This window comes from Aphelocoma coerulescens, chromosome 4A (genome assembly GCF_041296385.1).
Source record: "Aphelocoma coerulescens isolate FSJ_1873_10779 chromosome 4A, UR_Acoe_1.0, whole genome shotgun sequence".
Lineage (NCBI taxonomy): Eukaryota > Metazoa > Chordata > Aves > Passeriformes > Corvidae > Aphelocoma > Aphelocoma coerulescens.
Genome location: NC_091018.1, coordinates 19935273 through 19952793, shown reverse-complemented (window position 1 = coordinate 19952793; position 17521 = coordinate 19935273). Strand labels below are relative to the sequence as shown.

General features: G+C 59.5%; 1 protein-coding gene across 1 annotated transcript in view; it reads left to right on the top strand.

Moving 5' to 3' along the window:
• The first annotated feature begins 8479 nt into the window (after window positions 1-8479).
• The window catches only part of SLC16A2 (solute carrier family 16 member 2), a 36442-nt gene continuing 27400 nt past the window's right edge, over window positions 8480-17521 (top strand). Inside the window, exon 1 of the mRNA XM_069015691.1 lies at window positions 8480-8831. Within this exon, the coding sequence (XP_068871792.1) occupies window positions 8480-8831 (352 nt within the window). The remainder of the gene's footprint in view (window positions 8832-17521) is intronic.

Sequence of the window (17521 nt, the reverse complement as noted above, 5' to 3'; positions counted from 1 at the left end):
CGCAGAGGTGCAGAGAGGCCCGGAGCACCGCGCTGCAAATGTGCCAAGTGCTCCGGGATCCCTCCCCCCCCGCCATGGAAACGTGCAGAGCAGCCTGGCCCCCTCCCCTCCAGGCAAAGGTGCAAAACGTGGAGGATTCCCCCCCCCCCCCCGCCCCACCACGAATAGCTGCGAAGTGGAGGGACCCCCCACGCAAGGATGTGAAGCAGCTTGGACAGCCCCTTCCCACAGCAAGGCTGTGAAGGGATGGAGGACAGCCCCCCGCCCCCATGCACGGATGCAAAGCTGGGGGGGATGCAGCAATACGGGGATGCAGAGCGGCCCTCCCCCCCACCCCCCCCCGCAAGGATGCGAAGGGATGGAGGAACCCCCCTGAAAGGATGTAAAGGGATGGAGGATCCCCCCTGAAAGGATGTAAAGGGATGGAGAACCCCCCGAAAGGATGTAAAGGGATCGAGAACCCCCCTGAAAGGATGTAAAGGGATCGAGAACCCCCCCGCCGGGAAGATGTAAAGCAGCACAGGACCACCCACCCCCCATGCAAGGATGCAGAGCGGTGGGGGATCCCCTCCACGCAACGATGCCCCCCCCAAAAGGATGCAAAGATATGGGAGACCCCCACAAAAAGGCTGCAAAGCCCTCAATGCCCCGCCAAGGGATGTCCCCCCCCCCATGCGCGCTCACACCTGGGGGGACAGGGACCCCCCACTTTCCCCGCGCCGCGTCATCCCCGCATCCCCTGCGCTCACCTCCGCCGGTTTGGGGGGGCCGGGGTGCGTCTCGGCGGGGCCGTGCGGGGCCGTGCGGGGCCGTGCGGGGCTGCGGCCACCGCCGCCGCTGCCCGCGCCCCGCGCCCCGCTCCGCTGGCGCTGCCCGCGCTGCCCGCGCCGCTCCGCAGTGCGCGCACGGCGCATGTGCCCCCGCGCCGCCCCCGCCCCGCTCCGCCCCGCGCCGCCGGCCCGGGGCTCCCCGAGCGGCCCCGACACCCCGGAGCCGCCCTTACAACTTCGCCTTGGGGTTTTAATAAATCCCTAATTCCCCGCGGCTTTCCGGCCTCTCGCCGTGAGCTGCGGGTTTGGAGCATCCCGCTGGAAATCCTTCCGCTGGCGCGGTCGGGAGGGGAAGCGATGCTCCGGTGAGAGGGAGCGGTTTGGGCATCGTCTTCTCCAGGTGTGGCATTGCCACCATCTTCCTCCTGCTTCCCCCGTGCCCCGTGGAGTCCCTGGGTGTCTCCCCACGGATCAGATCCATGCCAAGGTGTTGGTCTGGGGCACTGCTGAAGCCCCAGGCAAAGCATTGTCCTGCCCAGCTTGTCACTGACACCAACCGCTGGTGCCTGAGGATTTGGGGTCCTCTCCTTGGAGATACTCCAAGGGCTGGAGCAGCTCTGCTCTGGAACCGGGCTGGGAGAGCTGGGGGTGTTCACCTGGAGAAGGGAAAGCTCCAGGGACACCTCAGAGCCCCTTTCAGTGCCTAAAGGGGCTCCAGGAAAGATGGTGACAATGTTTTTAGCAGGACCTGTTGTTACAGTGCAGTAAGTGATGGTTTTAAAGTAAAGGAGGGTCGATTTAAACCAGATATGAGGAAGAAGGTTTGTACAATGAGGATGGGCAGGCCCTGGCACAGGGTGCCCAGAGAAGCTGTGGCTGCCCCTGGATCCCTGGCAGTGCCCAAGGCCAGGTTGGAGAGGGCTTGGAGCAACCTGGGACAGTGGAAGGTGTCCCTGCCCATGGCAGGGGGTTGGACTAAGAGACTTTTAAAGATGCCCTCCGACCCAAACCATGCCATGATTCTGTGTCCCAGCACGAGCACTGGACCGTGCTGAGTGCAAACATTTGCAGGAGCTTCGTTGGTCGGGGGGTCTAACAAAACCCAAGCCTGGGAGTCCTAGAATCCCAAAATGATTTGGGTTGGAAGTGACCTTAAAGACCATCCAATTCCAACACCACTGCCAGGGGCAGGGACACCTTCCACTAGACCCTACCTTGGGCTCTGCCCTTCTCAGGTCACTCCAGCCCACATCAAACCCATTCCAGGCTGTGTCCACACTCCAGCCCCAGGCTGGCTGAGGAGTGATGTGAATTACCCCTTCAGGGGCTGAGACTGCAGGACAACCACACAGGTCTGTCCATGGCAGCTGCATGTCCGTGCCAGGGATGCCAGCAGAGCCAGGGCAGGCTCCAGTGACCCCACACCCCTTCCTCAAATCCCTGGCAATGCCCTTGCGCAGCCAGGGCAGCCAAGGGGCACTCTGGGCTGGAGGCTGGTGGTGCAGCACAGCAAGGCACCCACAGAAATAGAACCTCAGATCCTGGGGGCAGTTCTGGGCCCCTCACTACAAGAAGGACATCAAGGTGCTGGAGTGTGTCCAGGGAAGGGAATGGAGCTGGGGAAGGAGCTGAAGCAGCAGGAGGGGCTGAGGGAGCTGGGAAAGGGGCTCAGGCTGGAGCAAAGGAGGCTCAGGGGGGACCCTGTGGCTCTGCACAAGTCCCTGACAGGAGGGGGCAGCCGGGGGGGTCGGGCTCTGCTGCCAGGGAACAGGGACAGGAGGAGAGGGAACGGCCTCAGGCTGGGCCAGGGGAGGTTTAGGTTGGATGTTAAGGAAAATTCCTTCACTGCAGGGTCAGTCCAGCCCTGGCACAGCTGCCCAGGGCAGGGATGGAGTCACCGCCCCTGGGGGGATTTAAAGGACGTGTAGATGTGGCACTTGGGGACCTGGATTAATGTTGGGTTTGGCAGTGCTGTGGGAATGGTTGTGGGCTCGATGAAGGCTTTTCCACCCTGAACAATTCCACGATTCCATGATTCTATGACTGCTGTAAATCCAGCCGCTACTAGAGGGCAGAGCGAGCCAGGAGAGACAGGTGGTTTGAGCCGTGCGGGAGCTGGGATGCGGGAAGCGTGTTTGCTTCCCCTTGCACTGAGGCGTGTGGGGGAAGAAAGAACCTCAGCAGCACGAGGGATAATCTGTGACACGGTCTGAGGTTTGGAGGGAGATGACTCACGCTTTGATTTCTTTACGGAGCGCTCCAGGGCGGGATTAAGCCGTGTTTGTCAGAAAGGCGCCGCATCCAGCAGCGTGGAGGCAGCGGGGAAGGCTCCTCATTCCAGCACATCAGGCTGCTGCTCCCCAGCCCCGAGCGCAGCTCCCGGTGCTCGTCAGGAAGAGAAAACCGGCATGGATGAATGGCGAGGGCACCCCAAAAGGGACAGCTGCCATCTCCCGAGCACTCACTGCGCTGGACCTGGGGGTCTGGCACAAGGCTGTGTCCCAGCCCAGAGCCCGTCTCTCTGCAGGCAGCGGTGTAAGGGCAGCTCTGTCGTGCCCGGAGGTTTTCGGGCAGCTCTGCAGCCCCGGCTGCTGCACCCTCACTCCGGTCCCTCCTGCCGGTGTCCCCAGGGACCTTCCTCGAGCAGCCAGCACAGCGCGGATGCTCAGGCTGGACACTTGGGATTCATCCTGGACTGCCTTGGGCAGCTGTCCTGTCCCTGTGCTGGTGCAAGCAAAGGCGTTCTCATCTCAAAAAAATGAAATAAAAGTTTTCCCTGACCCAAACAGAGCCAGAAGTGCAGCTGGTCAGGGCGAGAAGGTTGATGCTGCTCCCAGGATCATTACAGCCTGCGACAGCACCAGGCAGGGATTTGGGGGACTCACGCTTGGATGGGAGGGGTGAGCAGCCCCTCTGCCGTGGTACTCTGTGCCCAAGGACACAGGCAGCCCTCGGTGCCCTCCAGCCCTCGCTCGGAGCAGCCCCAGAGCTCTCAACACTCCGAGGAGCAAGCCCAAAGGGTGTCACAGCTGCCCCAGGCCTCAGCCCCTGGAGTCCCCAGACCATCCCTGCGTCGCTGGGTGCTCTCAGCACGCACACACCTGAGCTTGGGGGGCACAGGCAGCGTGCCTGGGGTGCCCCACAGAGCTTGGCAGGGTGAGGGAAGGCAGCAGCACCCTCAGCCCAGGCCCTTCCCAGCCCTGTGCACAGCACAGGTGGGGTTTTACCCGAGTTTTTTCTGGCTGTCAGACCCGCAGTGCACTCTGCTCGCGCTCAGGGGCACAAACCAGCTGCACCAAGGCTTCTCTGCTCCCTGAGCCTCTCCCCCTGGAGGTGTTTGGGCTGGATCTGTCCTGCACTGTGGGACAGGAGCCTGCAGAACTCCTGGCCATGCGGCTCCTGGAGATGTTTCGGGCTTGCCATGAGCCAACTTTGTGCCATGCTGGAGGTGGGCAGTGCCCCCCACCCTCCAAAGTGAGGAGCTGATGGGGGATTCTCTTTGCCCAGGGAATTCATTCTGTCACTGAATAAACTATGCAAATGTCAGTTAATAACAGTAAATTAATGAACCTTAGGAAAAACTTATCCTGGGGGTGCATCCACAAACTTTTTGCCAGTGATTCCCTGAACCCCTCAGGGTTTTAAGCAGCTTGGGGCCAACAATGGCTCCCACATCAATGACACTGGGGACAAACAGGCCCAGTGGAGCCGAGGGGAGCACCCAGCCCCAAACCCCATGATTCCACCAGCCCTCCATCCACCCCACTCAGCTCAGCAAGCCAAAGGCTGTGCAGTCTGGAGCAGGATGCCAGGAGGCTTCCAAAGCTCTTTGTTTTGGGTTGTGGACCCCCAGCTGGCGCAGGAGGAGGTGGCGGGTGCCGTGCCACCGCCGCACGCGCTCGCCTCCCGCGCAGGCTGCTGCGAGGGCTGAGGTAATCCTGGGTAATTCCTGACTGCCATGGAAATGCCTCCGGGCCACGATGATTATCGCTGTAATTAGCCTCTCTGATTTTTCTTGGTGTTCTATAAAATATTAATTTACAGCTGGATCCTTGCCTCCTTTGTGTGCCGGCTCACGCTCTTCCCATCAGCAGAGCATCTCTGGCACCTCGCGCCGAGGTCCTGTGGGGTTACACGGCAAGGCTGGGGCGGCCGCTGGCGGCTGCGTCGTGGTTGGGGTTGGTGGGGCTGGGCAGGAACTTCCACTTCCCCACAGGAACATGCCCTTGTAGCTCCTAGTTCAAAGGAAATATGGAAAACCGGTGAGGCACGCTCAGAAAATGCCCTCCACACCTCTTCAGCTGGATGGTGGAAGGTGAGCAGGCAGCTGTGTGGCTCCAGGAGCCCTTTAACACAACACAGATCCACCCTGTTCCTCTGTTTGGGCCAGAAATAGTGGTTTTGCTCAACTGCATGAAAAATCAGGTAGGGCAGCAGTGTCTGAGCAGTACCATGTTCCCCACCCAGCCTGGAGTGACCGGAGTGGACATGGTGCTGTGATTTCCACTGCCAAAATGAAGCCAAATGTGGGATTCAGTGGCACGTGGTGCCCTGAAAACCCACTGCTCACACCAGCACTTTTAAGTTGCCTCCTTTTTCAGCCAAACTAAGTAGAATCGACTTTAATCTTGCTGAAAAGGTGGAAAATGCCACCTCTAATATTTTTGATCCCAAACATTCGGAAGGTCAGGCAGAGGAAGGATGTTGCAGTGTGCTGTTCCTCTCTCTGCCTTCTCCCTAGGACAAGCCTTGGGCTCCAGACATTGCATTCCAGCATCCCTACCAGGGGGTGAGTGCTGCCACATCCCTAAGGCTGCCCCCGAGCCACTTATTCCTCTGGGACAGTGTCTTTGCCAGGCCAGATATAGCAGCTGCCTTAACTACAGCTCAAATCCAAAGAAAGGAGCACTGCTAATGACAGGAAGGGGTTGTGCCCAGCATGTGAATGTCTCTGCTCACCACCAGAGATGTTTTCCCAGAGCTTTTGGCCAAGCAGCAGATGCTGCCAGCGAGGTTTTTTCCTCAACACAACCCTACATGTCCCCATGTCACTAAAACAAAGCCAGGTTGCAGAACCACTGGGAATTTGTATTCTCCGAGGCCACATCCCCTGCAACACTTCCAAGGTGTTTGCACAGATATTTCCATTTGGTCACTTCTTCCCTCCTGCTAAACCAGGCACACACATTGTGCAGGAGCCAATCCCTTTGGCAGAGGCCCTGGCACCACAGTTTGGAGCCAAGCACACGCTGCTGACAGCCATGCCTCACCCCGGTGGCCGGGGGCTCGTCAGCTGTGACACGAGGTGCTCCCTGTCAGCTCTCCAGAGATGCCAGATGTGGATCTGGAGAGCCTGGCTGTGCTGATGCCATCCACTGCATCCCTCACCGAGCTGGCAGGCTCAGGGCTTTGAGGAAAACCATGTGGCAGACACAGAAGGGTGTTTCAGCAGAGAGTTCAACCAGGCAAGAGCAGCTTTATCTGGTTCTCCTCAGTATTTCTTTCATCTTGTGGTTATGAAGCTGCAGAGCCTCCAGGTGGGATGCTCCATGGTCTCACAGCAGTTCCTGCCTGAGCTTCCCAGAGCTTCCCAGGCTGCACCTCCCTCCTGGATGAAACCTCCATCATCTCACCCAGCCCAGGCTTTTAACCCCCACTTTTTCGCCCCCCCTGTGATTTTACTCCCCAGTCTCCCTGGTGCAGTCCAGCCCGGTGATGTCTGGGCCAAAAAACACTCTGTCCAGTCACCATCCATGTGCAGCCAGCATCCTGGAGAGATGCTGCTCCCTGGGTTCTGTGTCTGGCTCAAGGTCCACAGGAATATGAAGCTCCTGCTTCGCACTCTGTGAGAGCCTCCTACATCTCTGGAGGGAAGAAGTCGCCATGAGATGGAGATGAAGTCTCCATTTCTGTGGCAGAGGGCTCTCCCACTTCTCACACTGCTGTTTTTAATCCAGCCTTACTTTGCTGCTGTGGAGAATTAACATTTTCGGGGGCAGCTTCCCTGTGCACCACCTGAGGTACCCCAGATCCCCTCTCTCTCAGCTTGCAGGGGCTTAACAAAGTAAAACCAGCAGGCCAGGAACCTCAGCCGGCTTTCTGGTGATACGGATGTTAAAAGTGAGCTGCTCGTTGCGTCGGCAGAGGGCAGTGGAAGATGCTTCCAAACCTCCCAAGCCTCCCCCGGCCGCGCTGTGGAGATGGGGATCCGGGGAGGAGACTCCACCAGAGAGGAAGGGAAATAAAAATGCAGTTCCTCCAGCAGCGAGGCTGACCTGAGCGCGGCGTTACCGCCGGGCACCCCACCGGGGAAGGGGGATTTGGGCTCATCCATCGGCGCCGCGCCCAAGCGGGAAGGCGAAGGAAGGAGACCGCATTCCCCACCGGCGCATCCCTCCAGCTCGGGTCTCGCCGACGCTCACAGAGGCTGCTCAGAGCCAGGCAGAGCCACTGCTCCTCATCCTCTGGCTGGGAGGAAGCGGATGGCGATGGAGCTGGCAGTGATTTGCCGGCGGGAGCAGGCGCGAAGGCGGAGGAGAGGTTTTCCTGGCTGTAGTCGTGTCCCAGAAGGGTTCTCCAAGCCCGGCGAGCCGCAGCACGTAGACAAAAGTCTTCCCAGCCCGCAGCCCGTGGCCGGGTGCTGGTCTCCGGCTGCGGGAGAGGCAGGGCAATGGTGCGGCCCTGCCGCCGCCTCCCTGCCGGCTCCGCACCCTGCCCTGTAATTAATATCCCTGGAGGTAAAGAAAGAGCAGCGGGAGGTTGGGATGTATTATTTTACTCTGATAGGAATCTGACACTGACACAGCCATTAGGGGAAAGAAAGAATAATAACTCAGACTTGGCATATATGAAAGTGTAAATACCTTCAGCGTGTGAAAAGACAGGCTTTAATATATTGGTGGGTTTGTAATTATTTATTGAAAGAAGAGAAAAGGCAGAGCTTGCTGCAAAACAAGGCAGAGACGAGGGAACAGCTCTCAAAATCACTGGGTTTGAGTGGCCGCTGCTATCCCGCCCGGAGAAGGCAGCGTGGGGTGCCCCGTGGCCCCGGGAACAACCCCGCTGCCGGAGTGATGTTGGCGGCTCCCCTCAGCAAGAAGCCGCGTTGGTGTCACACAAACGCTCCCCAAACTTTTCGGGGTAGGGCACGCCAAAAATCCCACCGGGGTCCCCGGCGTGGAAGGAAACGCATCCCCTCGCCGAGTGCTCGCCACCTGCTCGGGCGGCTCCCGGGGCTTCGTTGCGGGGCGGAGGGGAGAGGCAGCATCCCCCGGCCGGGCCACCGAGAGCCCCCCCGGCCGCGCCAGCGGGATGCCCCCGCACCGGGGGGGAGCTGTGCGGGGCCGGGGGGCAGCGGCAGCTCCCCCATCGCTCCCCGCCGCCCCCCGCGCCCCGCCGGGCCCCGCGGGGGCGGCGCTGGCGGGGGCCCGCCCCGGGCCGGGCCCGCTGCAGGATGCGGCGGCGGGGGCGGCGCGGAGGCTCGGCGGGCGATGCGGGGCCGCGGCCGGGCCCGGGGCCGCCTTTGAGCGCCGCGGGGGGACGGGAGGGGGGCGCGGGCGGGTGGGCGGCCCCCGCCGCAGGTAGGGACGAGGGGGCCGAGCGGCGCGATGGAGGAGGAGGAGGAGGATGGAGGCGGCGGAGGGGAGGCGGGGAGTGAGGCTGCGGCAGGAGGGGGCGGGCGGGGGGGCCGGCCGGGGGGGGCGGCGGGCATGTGGGACCGGCTGCGGGGCAGTCGGGCGGCGGGCGGCGGCCGGAGCGCGGCCGCGATGGCGCAACGCGACGAGAAGGTGCCGGCGGCGGCGGCGGGCGAGAGCGAGCCCGGGGCCGGGGCCGGGGCCGGGGCCGGGGCCGGGGCCGGGGCCGCGGCTGAGCGGGGACAGAGCGGGGCCGCCGCGCCCTTCCAGCCCCCCGAGGGCGGCTTCGGCTGGGTGGTGGTCTTCGCCGCCGCCTGGTGCAACGGCTCCATCTTCGGCATCCACAACTCCTTCGGGATCCTCTACATGATGCTGCAGAGCGACCTGGGCGAGGGGGAGAAGGACCCGGCGCTAGAGTTTAAAACAGGTACGGGCTCCGCGGCCCCTTCCCCGGGCAGGGCAGGGCGGGCGGGGGGTGCCCGAGCGGAGCGGGGATGCCCGAGCGGAGCGGGGGAAGGTGCGGCGGCGCGGCCGGCGCTGCCTCCCGGAGCTGGAAGCTCCTTCTCGGCTGTGTTGAACCTCGATTGCTCCCTGCCCCCTCCATCCTCGTAGCCGTGGCTATATTTATCTCCGACAGCATCATGTGTTTCTAAGCTCCGATGTACTCAATTAAAAGTAATTCGGCTGAAAAACACGCCCTTAGCTTGTCCTGCCGGTGTGTCTTGGGGTAAAGCAGAGCAGCGCTGGTGAATCAGCTGCTGGGTGTGAGCCACCCCCTCTAGTTTTCTTTATTATTGTTCTCTTTTATGGGTTTTCAAGCTTTCTATCTGGCTGCCGTATTGGCCGGGGGTGGCTGCAGGAGAGCATCTGCCTGGCTGCCACGCTTCCTCCGAGCCGGGTCCATTCAGAGGGACAGCCGGCACAGGGCAGGGCTGGCAGCGCCGCCTGCGCGGTCACTCCGAGGGCGGCGCGGGGTCTCCAGCACTTAACATCCCTGAAAAGCAAGATCCGTGGGCAGCATCCAGCTGTGTGTTTCAGTAGGACCCACAGGCCCGGCCAGGATGCAGACTGGGTAGGGTTAATGTGGAGAAAAGGGATGTTTCTTGCTGCCAAGAGCCTGCTGTTGAAGTAGACTTGGCAGAGGGACACCAGCCTGCTGGTGTAGTGATCCCAGCTGGACACCGGTGTCGGGAGGCCCGGCCTTGTCCCAGGCCCTGCTATCCTCCCTGGAAGATCATATCCATCCCTGTGATGGACACCCGTGGCCCACCTTGCTCTCATCTGCCGGCTGGAGATGAGCACTTGGCGTTGAGGGAACCTGCTTGTGGTGCTGTCCTGGCTCTGGGGGGGACGTGGGCAGCAGCCAGGAACCAGGGCTGTTCTGGGGAGAGATGAGTGCCAGGGATGTGTGAGGACCTTAAAGCCTTGTTTTGGGGACCAGCGTTGCCTGCGTTCCCTCCCTCGGCTGGCGCATGGCCGGCGAGTGCGGCGGGGAGCGCGCCGGGATGAAATTCATTACGGGATCCACCACATCTACAATCCCAAATTAACTCTGTGATACTCTCACCAGGGAAACGATGTGACCATGTAATTACGGGCAGTAACGGAGTGCCACAGAGAGCTGTGGACGTGTGGCCAGTTGTAATTAGGGTGATTGATGGGCAGGGAGTGAGTGTGTGCGCGCGTGTGATGCCCAGGAAGCTCATAGTGTAGCTGTCTGTTTCCTGCTGCCTGTGATTGTATCTAGAAAGCCTAAGGCAGGGCTCTAAAGGTAGAAGCGGTAACAAAAGAAATTAAATACTGCAAGTTCTGGTGGTTTAAAGGCTCTGTGCCCAAGACAGAGGTTGTAGGAGTCAGCATCTGCCTCTTGCTCCTGCCATCTATTTATTTAAGGCTATGACCGCACAGAGGCCTCGAGAAAGAAGGGCGTGTGGGTGTGCGAGGTGAACCCAGGCTGGGTAATTAAATTACCTGGGTGACGAATATATGCATTTTGGTCTGGGTGCTTAATGAAGAGGCCGTTAATGAGTCGTGGCTCCGGGCTTGCGGTGCCGAGGCTCCGGCGGCGGCGATGGAGCCCATCTGCGGCACCTCCGGGGCTGCAGCTGCACTGGCTGGGGCCGAGGGCAGCGGGGTGCAGCCTGGGGCCCCCCTCCAGCCCTTCCTCCCTTGCTCCCACCCCTCCCCGCTCAGCATTGCATAATTTCCCCGTGGCGCTCGTTTGCGTGCAAACATAATCAGGAAAATATTGTAGCTCCTTTCCAAGGGCTAAGTGATATGGCCTTCCTGAAAAGACCGGCGCTGTCTGTTTGTCCTCCGACGTCACTCTGAGCCCGCCAGCTGCAGGCAACAGCCGGACCCCAGGGAGCTCCTCATCCCCCGCCGACCCGGAGCAGGTTGGGAGGATGAGGATCCGCTCCCTGCTCCAACAGCGGCATCCAGTATGGCTGTGGGCATGGCTCAGCCTTTTGTCTCTGCTCTTAAATCTCCTCCAGGTCTCGGGGAGGTGGGTTTGTATCAAAGAGGGGCTTTGGAGGCAGAATGGGGAGTAATGGTGTCAGCTGGTCAGGCATCCCTTTAAAAATAGGGTTCTGTTTATGCTAAAGCGGGTGCTAGTCGGCACTGAACAATAGCCGCCCCGGCTATAATTATCAAGGTTTATTTCTTGTTTGCATTGGTCACGTTTTCTTGCGTTTGATCTTGAGAAACGCAGGATCCGTGGAGTTCAGGTCTGGGGTCAGGCTTTGAAAACAAACCCTGTGGCAGCAATGCATCGAATGCATAGGCTCGGCTCTTTAGAGAAATATACTGTGCTGCCTATGTCAACAAGCACGGCGGGCTGGGGCGGGCGGGCTGCTGCGACCACCGCGTGCCCCTTCCCCGCGGGACGCCCGCGCCGGGGCCTTTGCGAGGCACACTCTGTGCTTTCGGGTTTGTTTTCTTGCGGGGGGAGTGGAGGAATGCTGAGACCGGAATAAAAAAAAAAAAAAGTAATAATACACATGTGAGCACTCGGCCAGGGAAAAAAATCCAGCTTTGCTGGAGAGGTGTTGAGCGATGCTTGAGGGTGTTTGCTGGGAGAAGAGTGGTGATGTTTCACTCCGGTTGTACAAGGCTCGTTCCACTGCTGAGGGATCCACGGATCCATGGCTGCCCCTGTGCTGGTCCTGCAGTGAGGGCTGACCCTGAGCCAAGGGACAGAGCAGCCATCCCAGCACGCTCATCTTCCCCAGCTCCAACAGCCCTTCTGAGTGGCAGTGCAGTCCTGGGGAGCATTAACTGGGCATTGACCTTCTTACATCACTGTCTGCTCTGGCGCTGCTTGGATGCTGCCCCAGCCTTGGGAGAGGGGACCACAAAGTGACCTTGTCCCTGTCCAGGGCTGTGCCCTCAGCCAGAGAGGTCCTGCTTGCACTGAGCCACCTAAAGGTCCCAGAGGGTGGTCCAGCTACCCAGAGAGAGTTGGGAGGGTGACACTTTTTGGTGCATCTTGTTCCTCCAAACACATCCTTGGTGCCGTGCCTGAGGTTTGGAAAGCCCTTCTGGGACAGCCTGCAGGGACACATAGATTTTTTTTTTTTTTAAAGGGTCTATTTATCTTTTTCTTCTCCCCTCCTCTGCTTTGTGTCAATATCCCAGGTATAGATTAACTCTCTTTGCTTAATATTTAATGTTTTGGTTCCTGGAAATGGAGCTGAAAGCAGAGAGATGGCCTGAGGAGCTGGTCTGGTTTGGCTGCAGCTCCTCTGAGTGCATCCCTGTGTCCATCAGCATCCTCTGATCTGTGTGCAAGAATCTGGGGAGCAGCTTCCCCCCTTTAGTCCAGCTCCAGACAGGGAGCAGAGGCCACTGGAGCTCCCTGTGCTTAGGGAAGCTGGATGGTGCATGGCCCACAGTCCTTGACTGACCAGATCCTGAGGCCAAGGCAGGGCTGATGCCGCCTTTACTCCTGAATTCCCATCTGTTCTGCTGGGGAATTTCTTTGTGCTGATTTCACATCCTTAGGACAGGTGAGCACAGGTGGAAAAGGCTATTTTTACTCCAGTGTTGTAATGCAGGCTCGGTAAGAATGAGTGAGTTTGTTTTCTGGAGAAAATAAAGCATTTCAGTGCTAACAGTCACATGAAAGAGGGAGAGGAGAAGCCATGGGCTCCTCTCTGGGCTGAGGAAGATTCCGTGGGTGGGTGAGCATGGCTGGAGCTCCAGCAGCTGGGAAGAGAAATCCCAAGGTGAGGGTAAATCACAGAGTGCTTTGTGCTGGAAGGGACCTTAAAAATCACCACATCCCACCCCTGCCATGGGCAGGGACACCTCCCACTGTCCCAGGCTGCTCCCAGCCCCAATGTCCAGCCTGGCCTTGGGCACTGCCAGGGATCCAGGGGGAGCCCCAGCTGCTCTGGGCACCCTGTGCCAGGGCCTGCCCACCCTCCCAGGGAACAATTCCTGCCCAATCTCCCATCCAGCCCTGCCCTCTGGCACTGGGAAGCCATTCCCTGGGTCCTGTCCCTGTTCAGCTCTCTTGGAGCCCTTTTAGAGGAGGGGGAGAATCCCCTCCCTCCACATTGCTTTTGATTGCAAGAGGTAATTCTTGCAAATGATCCCAACTAAATTGGGATGATGGGGTCATTGTCCAGTGCTGGCACTGGGAGGCTCCCATCTTCTGGAGGTGACACTGTGGTTGTCACCTTCTTACCCAAATCTGCAGGATTTGGAGCTTTTACTAACTGCCAGGGTGCTGTGCTGGCCCCGTTTCACAGCTTTGTTGGCCGAGGGTGCCGTGGAGCTCAGCATTCCTGGGGCCTTTCCCATGTCCATCTGGGTTTCCAACCCTCCTCTAACCCCAGGGAGGGATGCACTGATATGAACTATATTTACATAGCCCAGATGGGGATGTAAATCCAGCAAAAAGAGATAAAAAAGACGTTTTTACTACCTTGCCCTGCCAGCTGGGGAGTACAAAGGGCACCACGGAGCTTTCCAGATTTACTGGGGGTTTCCCATGGTGGGATGCCAAGGTGCCAGCACCAGGCTCTGCCCCAGCTCAGCTGCCTCTGTTTTGGAAGCTGGAGTTTGTGATTGCAGGGAAACGGGGGAGTTTTAGAGGAACTGGGGTTTTGCCTGAGCTGATTGCAAGGTGCCCTGTGAGATAAAGCAGCCTGAAAAGCAAACAAAGCCCAGTCATGTTGTTAAACCTGGTTCTTGGGAGCGATTAAGGTTATTAGGAGGCCGGAGTGCTGTTTCTAAGGGAGGTTCTTGTTTTTCAAGACTGCAGGGGCCCTCTCAGCCAGCACATTTGCCATTTTAGTGGTTTTTAATTTACTTTTAAGTGTCCTTCACCAGCCAGCCAAGAAGATGCAGGGTTGTATTTTCTGCTGGCCATTGTCCTTGAGTGGTGGCAGCTCCTGTGACCTCGCTGTGGCATAGGAAGAAGTGGGACATGGAGTTGTGCAGTTGGTTTGGAGTTTTTTGGTCCTTTCAGTTGCAACTAAATGAACAAAACCACCTCCACTTGGTGGGGTTTGGATCGTAGGTTAGATTTGGAAGGTGCTGAGTTGCAGCTCCATCACTGAGACTGGGCTGGGAGCAGGAAGAGGATGAGGCTGAGGAGGGATTGGAGGGTGAAGAGGTGAATGTTGGAGGTCACAGGGCTGGGATGGATGTGGAGGCACAAGGTGAGATGGGGTGTGATGCAGTGCAAGGCTGTGGGGCTGCAAAGGAACCGTTTCTTTTCCTGTTTTGGGGAGAAACCCACAAGTTTGGCAAATCACCCTTTAATTTCCTTAAAACCCCTCAGCAGCTGGAAGCAGACCATCAGCTGGGATGGTTCACATCCAACACCTTAAAATAGACCTAACTCATCAGGTTGGGCCAAACCCCGCAGCCGGGAGGCGCCGCTGACCTCGCTGGCAGTGCCCGGGGGCTGGCTGTGCATAGCTCAGGTGGGCGTTGTCACCTGCCCGCATCCCTGGGACAGCTCCTGTGGCTCTCCCTCCTTACCCAGAGTCTCCAGACACGTCTGTTCACAGGGATTATCCCACTTACGAGGCAGCACCATCAATCATCCCATCCCGCCACGTATCAGTCTTCCAGAAAATCTGGTGGCGTGAGGGGGACCTTCAGGATCGGTGGATGTGGAGCCGAATTCCCTGTAGGGCAGATTGGGGAAGGAGGAATTATTTGGGTTTCCACTTTCCCAAAGCTGATTTTTGTATCCCATGGTGTGCACAGGGGAAATTCCCTGGGTGGCAGCAGACCAGCCCCGCTCCTGCCGTGCTGACGGGGAGGTGACCCCGGTGGGATGGTGGCACTGCCGCTGTGCCTGGCAGGATTTGGCACCATCTGGATACGAGCCCAGAGTAGCCTTTTGCTGTTGTATCCCAGTCACTCCCAGGGACCTCAGCCAGCGTGGCACATGCCAGCAGCAGGGGGCCAGCGCAGCCCGGTGAGGTGACACGCGGCACGTGGGGACAGCGGCGGCGTTTGGGGTGGTGCCATGGGCAGTTCCAAAGCTGTGCCCCCTTGCTGGACACAAATGAGGCTCCACCCTGGCTCCAAAATCATGGAATAGGTTGGAAAAGGCCTCTAAGAGTGTCGGGCCCAACCATACTGGGGTTCTGCCCACCGTTGGCTGCTGTCTGGGTGCCCTACGGAATTCTCTGGCACTTCACCAAATACCTCAGTCTCTCCCACTCCCTTTTTTTGGAACGATCACCCCTCAGGTTGATCTCTTATGAGCGGGTCAGAGCATGGAGGAGGACGCCAGAATTTCCCAGCTGAGACAGAGGCCACGCACCCACATCTTGCAGCTGGTGGTTTCCCTGAGGAATCACTTTTTCCTGCAGAATCACTTTTCCCTGCATCTCCACAGCCTTGAGCCTGTGCATCCCATGGCATCACCACAGCAATAGGCAGCAAGAGGACTCGACACCAGCACAGCACGTGTGCAAATACGCTGCTGCACCCATGACAGCAGCGATTTGTTGGGTTTTCCCTTCCTCTTCCTCGAAGGATTGATTATTGCCTATTGCCAGGCAAGGAGATGCTGCCCTCTGGCATTCAGCCCTGCTGAAAGAGGCCTGGTGGAGAGGGGTGTGCCAGGCTGGGCATGGCCGGGGGCCGTGCCCGGCTGTCCCGCCGGGCGTTGCCGTGCCCGCCGCGGGCACCGGAGCGCTCGGTTCTCCGCGGGCCCTTTCCGCGCATCCACCCCGAGACGGTCGGGGCGGTTGCAAAACCCACATGACGTGCGCTGGGAATTGCTGCAACACGCTCGCAGGCGCGAGCCATTCCAGCCTCTCCCCGGCACCTCGCACAACAGGTCCTGCCAGCTCCGGGGCCGGCGGGACGCGGCGCTGCCCGCACGCCCTGCCCGCTGCGCTGCGCTGCCCGCCCGGAGCTCCGGCCGCGGCCAGCGCCGCTCCGGCCTCCCTCGGGTACTCCCCGCGGGCAGGGTGCCACAGCCCTGCATTCCAGCAGCACGTTTGCGGGGTTTTCCCCCCGCCCCCGCCCTTGCCCTTTTAGTCGTAGATCCCTAAAAAATTACGCGATGCACGAGCTTGGCCCCTGTCCCCAGCACATCCTTCGAGAGCTGGAGCGGGGTGAAACACGGGGCAAAACCCTCGGGAACAGCTGCCAGGTCGCAGCCCTGTGCCCGTGGCCAGTTGTTTTGCTGGAACTCATCTTGGGTATGCTTGGCAACCGTGCCGTGCCGTGCCGTGCCACCCTCCGTGCAAGGAGCGGCCCAGCGTGCTCTGAGCAACCTCCCGGCCGCATGTGGGATCACCGAGAGGACGCTGTGGCAGGATGGCAGCCCCAGCGCCCCTTTGCATACCCCAGGGGAGCTCCACCTCGGGGATACCCTGCACCTCCATCCCTGCACCCCGCAGGGCGCAGGCAGAGGAGGATTGCACCACCCTGCTGCAACGGGAGCTCCGGGCGCCGTGGCCCGGTGCAGGCACCCCAGTGCCAGGTGGGGAGGGTGTTTTGGGGTCAGTGCTGCCAGCGGCATGGGTTTGGGAGAATCTGGTCTGCAAACCTTGCGCTGGAGGAGATGAGCTCACCAAACCCTGCTCCTCCGCATCTTTGGGAATTTTTTGGCTCTGAGGATGGATTTAGCAGCTCAGTGGTGGGTTTTGCTTGCTTTGCCAAGGCCGCGTTGGACAGGGCTTTGAGCAGCTGGTCCAGTGAAGGTGTCCCTGCCCATGGCAGGGGGGTTGGACCAGGATGGTCCCTTCCAACCCAAACCATTCCATGATTCCCTGCAGAGCAGCTGCCTCTCCCGGGGCGGGAAGCCCCGCGTGCTCCGGAGCGGCTCAGGCGCTCAGTGCATGGGCTGACTTGTTGGGGTTCGCCCCGGGCAAACACCGGGGCCCTTCTCAGGGAGCAGAAACAGCCCTACCACAGCGCCTGCAGCCAAGGAACCTGCTCTGAGCACCCACCCACCGCCCCATCCCGGGGACCAGCTGGGCCGGGGACTCCAGGGCACGTGGCTGCCCTGCCCAGTGGCATCCCCAAAGGCCCTTTTCTCGGTCATCTCACATCAGGCACCAAAACAAAGCTTTTGTTTCAAGCTCTTGGCCTTAATCTGTCTGCCTGCAGATCCTGTGCGTAAAAGGGAGGCAAAATCCTTCCCTCTCGGGGGATGTGGGTGTTTGCCAGGGAGCTGGAGGGGTTTTTTCCACAAACCCTTTGCAAAGCAGTGGGAGCTCAGTGAACAAACCTGGAGCCCACTGAGGTGGGAATCACATCTGATGGCAGCTCCTTCAGTGAGGATTGTGCGTCCCATGCTCCGTCTGATTCGAGTCCGACGGAAAAGTATCAGCTGTGATTAAAGATTGACAGTAATTACATAATGGGTATGCACCAGATGATGCCCAGACAAGCTCCCTCCCGGGATTTCCCAACTTTTGGAGTGTTTGCAATCATCCTAAAGAGCTTCCTTCTACCAAGGTGGGGGGGGGTGGGAATTATTGATTTTATGGCAGCACCCGGCACAAGGCTCAGCAGCGGCACCGTGGTCACCAGAGCCTGGCTGTGGCCACCCTGCCTGCCCTGATAGCTCTGGGACATGTTCAGGCACAAGAGATGGATCCCCCCCAGCCTCGCAATGGCAATAAAAAT